This window comes from Polyodon spathula, chromosome 13, assembly GCF_017654505.1.
Source record: "Polyodon spathula isolate WHYD16114869_AA chromosome 13, ASM1765450v1, whole genome shotgun sequence".
Lineage (NCBI taxonomy): Eukaryota > Metazoa > Chordata > Actinopteri > Acipenseriformes > Polyodontidae > Polyodon > Polyodon spathula.
In genome coordinates, this window is record NC_054546.1 from 37,931,327 (window position 1) to 37,944,000 (window position 12,674).

A 12,674-nucleotide genomic window follows, 5' to 3' on the forward strand; every position below is an offset into this window, starting at 1 on the left:
GTAAAATAAATGTTTTATATATAACAATCATTCTGTGTGATGATATTAACCTGGGTCTACAATGTATTCCCTCTGAGCAGCATATCTCGTCAATTTTTCGGATTAGTTCACTTTCATATACAGGTATGTTAACAAAGTATGGGACTGTAGGGGTTTATCACAAGCCTTTGAATAAGCATACAGTGGTCAGTTCAGTTATTTTCATTTAAATTTAAGGTATAATAAACATGTTAAATTTAATAGCGTTATAGTAGCTTGTAGCATGCTTGGACTGTGCCTGACCTCTTTCTTTCTGAAAGTTGCCTGCACAAGCAGGTTTCAGACAAGCACCTTATTTACTTGCCAAGACTCTTGTTTTGATTAATATGAAACACAACTATAAGCACTTCTCCGAATTCACCGCATGAAGTCTCTTTTGGCTCTTAAACATCATTTCAAAGAAAGTCGCTACTTATTTGTTACGAACTAATACTGGAGACAACTCCCTCTATTTATGAAATGCTTGCTTCGACTGCCAGGTTTTCTTATAGAAAGGCCTTGGATTCAAAACTGCGGCCGACAAGTAAATTTTGCTTTGACTGCCAAAAAGAACCTTCCATATCTAGCAATGCTCTGCTTGTAAGCAGATAAGGGAGAAGTTATTTTTCACTTGTTCAGTTTTTGTCATTGTAACCTGTTCATAATTTGCTGAGGTGTTATTTATATTTTTTAAAACACAGTACAATTATTACAATATTCTGGTACAATGACGGAGCAATACTCAAAATGAAACCTACAATTAACTCTGTCAGATGATGAGAGGATTAACTTTAGGTGATCGTAGTTCCAGCTAGGAGTACCGCATACACACACTAAATATGTCTTTGGAAAGCCCCGAATCTGTACTTTTAAACAAGCCAGGTAGGTGGCTTTTACGGTGCCTGAGTAATATGTGCGTAACCTTTGGTGCGCTGGTGCCCCAAAAAGAATAGGGCTATGTTTTAAAGAGTTAAAGCAACAGTCTTTTTTTTTTTTAACTGTTTACTTACTGCATTGTACTGAGTTTCTATTATGTTTAAAGATAGCTGCCTAGGCTCACTTACGAGAGAATAGTCTTGCAGCACTATATATATATATATAGCGCTTTCCCCACGAGAAGGACTTTTGCATAAATATCATTCCCCTTGAGCACTGGTGTGAATCTGCTGAACGGTGTTTTGCATCAAATCAAAGCATTTCTAAAACAACTTCTGTTTGTGTATAGAGGGGTTGGTTAACTAAGAACATAGAGAGGATGGTGGTTGAAGTTGCTTTCTTAAACTGCAAGTTCAGTTTGAAACTGTAACTGTTCTAGAAGATCAGATAATTGAGCTTCTGGGAATACATTCCTTGTCCATGCTGAGAAGTTAGATGAGCTTACTGCAAGAAAATATTTGCGCAAAAGGCCAAAAATAAATAACTTCAAGCCAGACTGGAAAGTAGTGTGTACCAGTCCTTGGAGTACTTCTAGTATTCTATAAAGTTGATTTTCAGTACTAACCCAATGTAATGTAGCAGGCGTTTCTGTAATCCAGTGTCCTAGAGACAGATTCTAAATTGGCCTTAACCAAGTCCATCAATGATGGTTTGGCCCCTTATTTATTATTAATAATGTATTTATTTATTTATTTACTATCAGTTGCCCTTATCCTGGACAAATTAGTTATCACATTAGAAAATCAGAATAAAAACAATAATCAGTAGTAAGAGCAAATTCAAATGAGTAAATACATTTGAGTGATTACAACTAAGAGCAGTTAAACTTAAATATTTGGTTATGAGTAAATTCCATTAAAAGCAAGTATTAAGTGCTATAAATGGACAAGAACAACTAAAATAGGAGAAATTATAAATACGGTTTCATTTAAGAGTAAAATCAAGTACAAGATACAGAAAATGTCATTGTCGTTGAGAGCAGTAGTAGAATACAGCAAAGTGTGGAGCAGTTCAGTTCAAGTAGATGATGCCATGTAGACTAGTATAGTTGAGTTGCAAGTTTACAGATGCTGTCTGAACAGGTGTGTCTTGAGGAGGCACCAAAAGGTAGTTGGGGATTGAGCAGTCCTGGTATCTTTGGGTAGGTCATTCCACAATTGAGGGGCCAGGGTGGAGAAGGAGCAGGGAAGCAGGGGGTGCAAGTAATCTGCCGGTGGCAGAGGTGCGGAGGGGGCGAGAGTAGAGGAGAGGTGTAAGGAGAAATAAGTCTGGAGGTAGGAGTGGGCAAAAAGGTCGAGACAGCGCCCTTAACAACGACCACCACCGCAATTTTTTTTTTTTATATATATAGCTTTTTTCACCACCTTTGTCATTTTGTCTGACAAGGTCAGTGACCGCTTGTGAACAGAGTGGAGCCTTGGACTTCAACATTACTTTTGTTTGATCTATTAAGTTATGATTACTGGGTGGGGTTAACCAACAGCTAGCATGTTTAGTAATTTTAACACAATTTATACTTCAGTCTATCAAATTGGCTGATTCCAGTGCCTGGGGACAGTCATGCACAGTTAAGATTTTAATGGTATGCGTCATTTTTCAGTCTTTCAGTTTTACATTGCAACTGTTTATTAAGATCAAAGGAGAGTTTCTTTCTGTGGTTATCTACAGTAACAAGCATGGTTCTAGAAAATCATTGCTTAGGCCTACCTGCAATAAGAAGTTGACTGGCTGCCCATAAATGTCTCAAATGCATTCTGAGAGAACCTGATGAAAAAGAAAATGTTTGTGAATAGTGTGGAGCACCCATCCCTGCAGTACAAGGGTGCAGTAATGTAATAATTATCTTGACTGTGCAGGCATGTGGACAGGCACCTCCCTTTTCTAGCCTGTGATTTGGCTTGGATTTGTAAAGCCTTGAATACGCTGTACTTGGTTCTTTGATATTGGGCATACATGTCCTGCATGTCATTTGTCATTGCTTACAGTACACATTGTAGGTCCTCACTCAGAAAACAATATGTAGGATGGGGTAATGCGCTAACTCTATGGACATTTTTGTACATTTTGTATTTGCTCTTGGTTGTAGTTTATCCTAGAATTTATATATAAAAATGAGATTTTTTCAGGAACAACACATTTATTAATAAATTCAATATTAACAGTATGAGTTCCAGAATTGATAGCAGTGTCCAGCTTTGCTTGTGGGGGGAATGTTCATGGCTGTGGTGTCTAATGATACGTGTCATTGTTGTCCCCACAGTGGTGAAGCACTTCCAAGAGTATGTAGAGCCAGAAGGGGCATTCCAGGGATCTCCCCAGAGACGAGGACCAGTATCGGGGACAGACGACGAGGAAGTTGTCTTGCCACTCGGAGAGAATGTACTCACGAACAACCTGGGCATTCCAGTGCTAGTAGTTTGCACAAAGGTAGGTTGAATTAACATTAAAGGTTAATCAATATCTTGGGGCTAAGAGTTGTATGAGTTGCTACCCTCACCTTAGTAGTGATATTGGTACTATTAGTAGGTCTACCAAAGACAGAACCTCATAGAGTACGCTGTAAAGGTTGTTGTTTTAAACAAAAAAGACAAGAAGCGTTGTGTGTTTACTAAATATTTATCTGTAATGTGGCGTTTTCTTTGAGGATCTTGCATTGACTTATGTTTTTTCAAAAAGTTTCATTTACAGTATCTTAATACATGTTAAACCACTGTAAGTGAAAACTGAATGGAGTTTAAAATACAATGGTAAAATGTAAGTTTCCTTTTTAATTTAGTAATTTATGGTTTTAATTGTAATCGATGAACTACACAATGTGTAAAAGTTTATTCTATTGAACAGTAGGTTTGCAGCCTTTTGTAGACATGTTGTAGAAGATATAACTAAAATATGCTTTGTGGTTAAATATTCCAATTTATTTTAAGTTGAGGGAAACATCTGTCCAAGAACATCTGTTCATATATGAAATATATATATATATATATATATATATATATATATACAAAAGTTTTTGTGCCCTGTGGTTCCTGGAGAATGCAAACTCTGTGCATTACTGCTGGTTTTTGAAAAGGGCAAAAATTAACTCTGTAATTGTATGCATGGAATCTGTTATTTAGCAGCCTCCATAGCCCGGATACAGAAACAGATATTTAACATTTGCGATTACGATGAAGAAAGGTATGGTAGAATTTTTAATGTGATCTGGAAAAGGGGTCCTAGCTAAGTGCCCTCCTTCGGTTGCCTTTATGCTGCCAGATCATCTTGAGACTTGGTTTGTCAATTTCGTCAATGCCTAAGAGGTAGATTTGAAGTCCATGGATGAAACTCATTATAATGCTTTTATTTTATAATAAAGTGGCCGGTGTACTAATGTTCTAAATAATCTTATCTTGGGTCTCTCTCTTATGGTTCATATGATGCCATAAAATTGCTTCAACAGATGGCTTCTGAACAAAAACTTTGTTAGGAAATTTCTTTATCATTTGTCTGTCATTTTTACTTGCATCTAGAGAAGCTCTTAAGTAACTGATAAAACCTGGGAAGGACATTGGAACCTGTGGTGATTTGTCAAGGAACTTGTCAGTCTATATGCTGTGTTTACTTTTTTTCGTGTGCATGCCTTGTTGGTTTGGCATTAACTAATTTTTTATTTGCAGGGGTACAAGGGATGTATATGACTGCATCCATATCTTATAATTATATATCGCATGGTTAAAGCTGCTTGTTGTGTTGCTTAATAATATTAGTAGCACAACGTGTGATTTGTGTGCCAAATTGGTTTTTGCAAGAATTGCTTAACTGAATTTTGGTAGTTTTTTTACTGACCACAGGTTGGGAACCACTGGTCTAGACCATTGGTTCTTAATCCTGGTCGTGGGGACCACTGCCCTACTGGTTTTTGTTCAAACCAAGCGCTCAGTTACATAATTGAACCCTTAATTGAACTCAACTTGCCTAATCTGAGCATTTTAATTATTTTAAACAGGTGGAGATTTCAATTTAGGTATACAATTGTATAAGGAACTTAAATTATCCAACTTTTTATAACCTTCACTATTTAAGTCAGATTAAGCCAATTACTTCAATTAAGGGTTCAATTAAGTAATTGAGTGCTTGGTTGGAACAAAACCCAGCAGGGCAGTGGACCCACTTGTCTAGAGCAACCAAAATGTGCAAGATGTAACTGGATTTTACTACACATTCACACAACTTATATTTACAAATATTCTATATCTGTATATGCCTGCTGTTCAAAATGCTTTTTTAATTAATTTACTTAATTGCAGGTATTATTGCATTTCCAGTTAAACAAGGTCTTTCCTGTTTTACATGGTGCCATCTTGTGGTAATGTAATGCAAGTGCATTTCCATTTAAAACTGGGAGGGGCCTTGTATATGTGCTGCCTGTGACCCAGTTGAGGATTATGCGTCTCTATAGCAGAGTTTGTAATGTCACCCAGACTAATGAAGTGCCTCTGACCCCCTTTACAGTGTGATGCTGTCAGTGTGCTGGAAAAGGAGCATGACTACAGAGAGGAGCACTTTGACTTCATCCAGTCCCACATCCGACGGTTCTGCTTACAGTGTATCCTTTTCACATTCCCTAAATGGCCTTTGGATTATACATCAAATCTGTTTTCTTTAGATCTTTCTTTTTTCATGGAAACATTTTTTTCCTTAAGTAAATCACCTCTCAGATGGGGCTGCCTTGATTTACACTTCAGTTAAAGAAGAAAAGAACCTAGACCTCCTTTATAAATACATTGTTCACAAAATGTATGATTTCCAGTTTACCACATCTGCCTTAGTGGTAGAGAAAGATGCAGTTTTCATGTAAGTAGCATTGGTCTCTGCACTAAAACCGTGGCTGTGCCAAGTGTGCACAGCATCCAGCAAATTAGAGATTTTTCCATTGAGTTGCATGTCTTATGACTTGAATTAAGGCGTTTTGTTTTATCAACTGTAGCCCATCTGGATGGGACAATGAGAAGAAAATAGCTATCTTGCATGAAAATTTCACAACGGTGAAACCTGAAGATGCTTTTGAAGACTTTATTGTAAAGCCTCCTGTAAGAAAGGTAAATGCATGTGAGAAGTAAACAAGTATTTGTAACTGTATGAAAAATGCATGAATGCTAACTTACAACCTTTTTACTCTTTGTTTTCGCATAGCTGGTGCATGATAAAGAAGTTGCTGCAGAAGATGAGCAGGTTTTCCTTATGAAGCAACAGGTAAAGTAGAGGTTTACTATAACTCCAGTATTTCCAAGCTTAATGTTGTTGGTGTAGGGAATGCCAAAGAAATATGTATGTCAGAGTAAAACAAATGCCTTTGACAACCTCTGTAAATAATTAGCTGCATGTGTCCTGAATAAAAATGTTTGTCAGTTCAAACGTCAAATGGTGAATCATAAATGGAATCTATAGTTGTTTTCATCACAGTTGTACATGTATGATAAAAGCAAGGTACCATGTAATCCTTGTGTTTCATTTAGTTCCAACCCCCCCCCCCAACTGGTAGGCAGGCTGGTGCACTTAAAGTTTAAATTGGCAGAGTACTATTTTTCTGTTTTAGAAAGGTCCATTTTAAGATTGACTGTAATTCACTGCCAGTTTGTTGCAGATGTCTTGTCTCGTCTTCCAGGGGTTATGGTGGAACTTGGCTCGGTTCTCTTGGAAAAGGATAATTAATTTTTATAAATCTTTTTTTTCCGTAGTCCTTGTTAGCCAAGCAGCCTGCAACACCAACAAGAGCAAATGTAAGTACTGTATTATCCTATTTTCGTGTTGGATGTGTATTATTGTAATAACATATACTGGTAGAATGCTTGGTGGAATATAAGTATTTTTTCCCGTATGACAGACCACCCATTACTATATTGTAGTAGCTTGTAGAATCATTATCCACTTCCATCACACATAGGATGGACTTGGTGGTAACCTAAGGATTTTAAATAAATTCTCCAACTTCTTAAGTTTTATTTCTAAAAGATTTCTTCACTTTTTTGAAAGCTCTTTGCAGTCTCCTCCATATTGTTCCACAGCAAAGTCTCCAGCCAAAGAGAGAGATGCTCCTCTGTAAATAGGATCCTCTCAGGCACGTTGCATATTTTAACCGTCTCAGTGGCGGTATTTTAGATCTACATAATAAACATGGAATGGATCGGTCTGTTACTCCAGGCATACAAGAATATATTTTATGTCTATTGAAAATCACCTGAACCTTTCCTCCAAACAGTGACCATATTTTTGTTGCTATGCTCTTAAGATCTGCTTGCATGCATCTGCCTAAATGTTTTTGAGTGTTTGAGTGCATCGATTGTTTATCTACCGCAGCTGTCAATATGCATCCAAAAATGTGTTGTGCTGCATCTCAGTGTATTCCTTTTAAAATTGTTAATTTAAAGGTAAGAGTTCTCTTTCACTCATAAGGTGTTTGGTAACAGGGCATGTATCGATGTAATGCTTTTTTTTTTTTTTTAAATGCATTTATTTTTAGGCATCATGCGGTATTGCATCAATGGCTTTTGCTTGGCAGTATTAATGTTTTTTGTATGTCGTCTGTGTGAAGTCAAATCCAAATGTGTGTTTTCTATTCACAAAGGAATCTCCAGCAAGAGCTCCAACTGGATCTCCTCGACCCTCAAGCCGCTCTGGACCTGCCAACGTAGCCAGTGTGTCTCCAATGACGGCCGTGAAAAAACCAGATCCGAATATGAAAGGTAAGTATTCACCAATAGTTCACTTTTTTAAATAGATTTGTATCTCTCTAACATATGACATTGCCTGTTAAAGGTTAAATGGCAATATCCAGTTTCAATACAAACAAGAAAATGAACAACAAAAAAACTTCTTTAGTTGTGTTTTTGAAACATTCCAAGGAAGTCTATATCTTTTATAATCCCCATAAGAGTTTTGTAAGGTTAATCCAGTTAACAGACATAGATGGAAAGCTATAAGAATGTGTCTGGTACATTTTTTGTTTTTAAATTAAGGTCCACATGGTGGCAGTGTTACTGGCACTTTTTAATGTCTTTTTAATGTTTACTATTAACTGACCTTGTTCATGTAATATTCTTTTTGATGTACCTCCTTTTTTTAAATCAGCATTTCTCACTCTATTGCTGACTTGTTACCTGCCAGCCTTGTCTTTTTTTGTGTTTCTTAAAGTGATGGTTGTTTTGCAGGTGCTGCAGCGAATGAGGGAGTGCTGGCTAACTTCTTCAACAGCTTATTGAGTAAAAAGACAGGCTCTCCTGGGAGCCCCAGCGCTGGTGGAGTGCAGAGCTCTGCCAAAAAAGCAGGTATGGGGTAGAACTGGCTCCCACATTACTAATGGCTGCTCGCTGTTTCCTTTGGACTGAGCACTAGTCTGCAGATTTACTGATAGCGTTTACCACCCTGCCAGAAAGATCTTTGGATAAAGTCAGAACTTGGAGATCCAACTCAGACTTTGAAAGATGTGAAAACTGACAAAAGTAGCTGGTGAAATATTTTTTTGCTGTTTTTAAAATGCAAAAAAAAAAAGTGAAAGGACAATCCCAGCTGTGCCCACATCTTGATTTAAAGGATGTGTGTAACATCACTTGGTTTGAATTGCAGTACAATGAAATACCTAAACAGATACATTTTATTGGATGAATTTCACCTGATGTAAAACAACTGTTTTAGTTTTAAAAGGAAGATACTTTTGAGGTGTGGGTTTTTTCGTGTTTAGTATTTTAAATGGGTATGTTTTAATTTGGTCCGCTTTATTTATTTATTTATTTAGTCTTTTTTGTTTGACTTGGGAACCTCATTGAAACTTACCCTGTGTTCACTTTAGCAGCTGACATTTTTAACATGCGCAAAAGGCATCTGACATTTCTCAGTAATTTATGAACTGAAAAACAGATACTTGCAGAAATCCTTTCTATTGTCTCGCATATGACCGTGAAATAGTTTTAATACTGATAGCTTAAACTGTCCATACTCCCTATATGGCTATTTGACCTGCATTGTTCTTTATATGTTGAAATTTAGTTTTAAAATAGCTTTATTTTGTGCCAATCCTCAGCAGCTACATAAAATTACTGTTTGTTCTTTTTCTTGTTTCTTTTTTTCAAGGGCAGAAGCCAGTTTTGACTGACGTTCAGGCGGAATTGGATAGAATGACTCGCAAACCAGACTCCATATCGGCCAACGACACTTCCCCAACAGAGAATGAAGACTGAGTGTACCTGCCACGTTGTCCACTAAAAAAATACGACCAAATTGTAACTGTATACAAATCCAAAACAGACAAGGATTTTGTCTAATGTGGCAGATGGCGATTTTTATTTTTTTTTGGAAAGTCTAGGGGGATATTAGGGCAAAGTTTTTAAAGGGCTTCACCTGTATTTTAAGGTGTACCAGGTAATACAGTGTGTGCACTTACTGAAAGGTTGCAAAATCCCTTGTCTGAATGGCATTTTAGCTTCTGAAAGCTCTTTATACCCTCCCTGTGACCAGAAAACTGGTGTAGTTTTGTTGGCACAATGGCCCTTGTGAAAGAAAGTACTTAAAAAAATAAAAAATAAAATAAAAAGGAAAACTGGCCTAAAGTATTTAACATTTAAAATATCTGCAAAGTTAGTAATAATGTAATGACTATAGATACATTATGGATCAGTTTTTATTTATGTATAAGTCCAACCTTTTATTTTGTTTGTTTTTCATTAAAATATTTTAAAGGAAAAGAAAGTTGAATAGTTACACTATTAATCTCCAGTAACTTCATGACACTAATGTGGCAAATGGATTGACTGATTGGCATATGAGGTTGTGCTGTACTAAAGAGCAGGGAAGTAGTTTCTCTAAATGTAATTCAGATATTACAACGTTAACGTGAGCTTAATTTTCTTCTGAATAAACAATTAAACACAAATCGTGAGAAATATATTAAAGAAAAAAATACATTGTAATGTTTATCGTTTTAGATTGTGTGAAGGATATTCAGTCTGCTGTTGATGGGAGCGAATCTATTACCTGCTATAGCTTCAAGTGCCTGGCACAGTTTACTGTCATAGTGGGTGATTGCCTCAAATGTGCACTGTAGTACAAACAGTCTTTTTTTTTACTGGATCTATTTTTTCCTTTTATTTATTTTTTGTTTTGTAATACCAATCCAGTGGCTTTTTTTTATGTTGGCCAATACCATTTGAATGGTTTTTCAGTGGTGTATTTTCTTTTAAATGCAGTGAAGTTAACTATAAAACACTCACTGCAACATTTTATTGTCTGATGAGGACATTCACTTGTGAAAGGACTGTGAGATGACTGCGGGATTAGTTCTGTGGGCTAACTGGGTCTTCAGCTGTTTTGGGTTTTAATCCAGCATTCTAGGTTGAGTGGTAAAACAGTTAGCTGGAATAGAATTAGCTGAAACATAGCTTGACCTAATAAGATTTACATCAGTAACAATGGGAAAGAACAGAATATTAGGCTCATTTCGGGGGTTATATTTTCTTTAATTATCATTTGAACTTTTAGTCGTAATTTAATATGTATTTCATACAAATCAGTTGTATCTGACAATTCATGTAATGGTAGTGTGCCATTAGTTCTAACATTCCCATTTTTAAATGACAGTCTGGTGCACTACTTGCAAAACCTACCCCTTTATTCTTCAGTATATAGATTGGTATCAACAGAGGTGAATACATTTTTGTCCAGGTGTATGAAGGTCAGTTAAAACTGGTTAAACAGAAGTTCCCCGTACAGCTTTTGGCACTCCTTTTAAACCTCCCCACTTTCTCACTTGGGTTGGATGATTGTAAATCTAAACAATTTTTTTTTTTTTTTGTTATGGATTCCAAGTAATATGTTTTACTGACACTGTAAAATATCAGAATGTTTAGGGTTACAAAAATAACCTTGTTGTGAAGGTGTCAGGATGTTTTTATACCGATTTTCTCTTGGGGTATATGTGTGTAGTTTGTAAAAAAAAAAAAAAAAAAAAAAAAAAAAAAAAAAAAAAATCACTATAGGCAAATCCTTCTTATCTATCTAGATGCAAGAATAGTTAAGTGTGTGTTTGATTTAGAGTCTTTCACAAACTGCTGTGTGTTGTACATCCACCCTCACCCAGTCTTGAGTCGGGTAAAGCAGCTGAATGCTTTTCAATAAAAGAAAATACTGTTCCTAAAAAAATGAAAGAAAATTGGAACCTGGAACCAAAGAAGTCCAAGTAGAAATGGCCCATCGTTTCATCAGATAGAAATATCTCTGGTCAAGATCTGGAGTAGCCATCATTCCAAATCTGATTCTGTGGTTACTGAAATGGCACATGCGTTTAATGTGTAAACACTACTGGTGTTGAATTCTCTGTAATAATTTTGCTCTTAAGGGAAAACCACAAGTCAAGTTGTGCAGTCTGCTTTTTGTTGCATGCACGAATTTGTTGTACTAAAAGAAATGTCTGGATCTATTATTTTGCAAATGTAAGCAGCAAAGTATACCGCTGATGCTGGGCATAACTTAGCCTAATGTGTAAAGGCTGTTGCTTTAAGTCAAAACACAATATTCAAGAAAACTAGGGAGTATTTACCTGCATTTTAAATGAGCAGTCTCCTGATTTATCAAGCCAGCACTTGTAATTGTACCCCAAATTAATTGTTTACATTTTTCATTTAATATTTATCAAGAGTATCCTAGCATTTGCCAATCGATGTATTTAATCGGATATGTATAACAGGTTATTTTGTTAAAGTTGACACTTCATTTGTATTCGAACCAAAACTGGAATCTGTCCTGTTAGTCATATACTTATTTCCACATGTCCCAAGGAATGCTATAAATATTTGTTCTGTTTTTTTATTTTATTTTATTTTTTCCTTTGTCCTATTCCAAGTGATCACATGTTGTGGTTATGTTTGAAGGGGAGGGAGATTTAAGAAATTTGAATTGTCTTGCCATCCCAGCAACCCCCTTGAGCGGATGCTCCTAGTTATTCAGTGGTTGAAACTGTCTAATTGTTATATATCAGTCCGTGATAATGCATTACTAAAGTCTCGCCAGCTTTGGAACACTGCACAGTTTGGTTACCGGTGTTTGGAAGGATTAGAAACCAAAGTGCAAAAAAAGGTTAAGGCCTTTCACTTTCCGAGCTCATATAGAACGTTGTAATTTGTATCTACAGGGTTGTAATTGCATAGCAGACAGTAGTTCTGCTTAGCCCTGAAGTAAATGCCTGTACCTTTTTAAATTCAGTTTTTTTTTTTTTTTTTTTTTTTTTTTTAATTTAAGAACAGCATAATCATTCCCAATGAAAGATGATTACTGTTATGAAGATCTGGCTATAATAAAGGAAGCTGTGTATTTGGCATCAACATCAAATAAAAACAACTTTCATGCTGCTTGAATTCAAATTTGCACTTGATTTTTTTTTTTTTAATTGGCATTGTACAAACATTTTATGAACAGACTTTGTATAGAATTGTATTTAATTTAACTAAGTTAAAAGTGACTGCTCTGTACATCATAACCCTAACAAAATATACATGCTTGTAAAAAAAAAAAAAAAGAAAAAAAAAAAAAAAAAAAAAAAAAAAAAAAGAAAGCTTAGCTTAGTCTTTTTTTATATACAGGATTTTTTTTTTCTTTGCTTGTTTTTTTCTGTTGCATTTAGGAATGCAAGTGTACCCTGAACATATTAAAAGTCTAATTGTATGTCTTTAACCAGATGCAGTCATGTGGAATCT

The 12,674-nt window shown here is 35.8% G+C and overlaps 1 protein-coding gene and 1 non-coding gene across 3 annotated transcripts in view; both read left to right on the forward strand.

Moving 5' to 3' along the window:
* The window catches only part of LOC121325650 (cytoplasmic dynein 1 light intermediate chain 2-like), a 22,441-nt gene extending 10,106 nt beyond the window's left edge, over positions 1-12,335 (forward strand). Inside the window, exons 5-13 of one of the 2 annotated variants that reach the window (XM_041268488.1) lie at positions 3,215-3,381; positions 5,446-5,539; positions 5,652-5,787; positions 5,921-6,032; positions 6,127-6,186; positions 6,672-6,713; positions 7,559-7,676; positions 8,142-8,258; positions 9,066-9,175. In XM_041268488.1, coding sequence (XP_041124422.1) covers positions 3,215-3,381; positions 5,446-5,539; positions 5,652-5,787; positions 5,921-6,032; positions 6,127-6,186; positions 6,672-6,713; positions 7,559-7,676; positions 8,142-8,258; positions 9,066-9,082 — 863 coding nt within the window. In that variant the 3' untranslated portion in view covers positions 9,083-9,175. Of the gene's footprint in view, positions 1-3,214; positions 3,382-5,445; positions 5,540-5,651; positions 5,788-5,920; positions 6,033-6,126; positions 6,187-6,671; positions 6,714-7,558; positions 7,677-8,141; positions 8,259-9,060 lie in introns of both variants that reach the window. The other variant, XM_041268487.1, reaches the window with a different exon arrangement.
* On the forward strand, positions 3,969-4,101 carry LOC121326328. The gene has a single exon (XR_005951460.1). It is a non-coding gene; the product is annotated as a small nucleolar RNA SNORA84 (small nucleolar RNA).
* Positions 12,336-12,674: the final 339 nt, after the last annotated feature.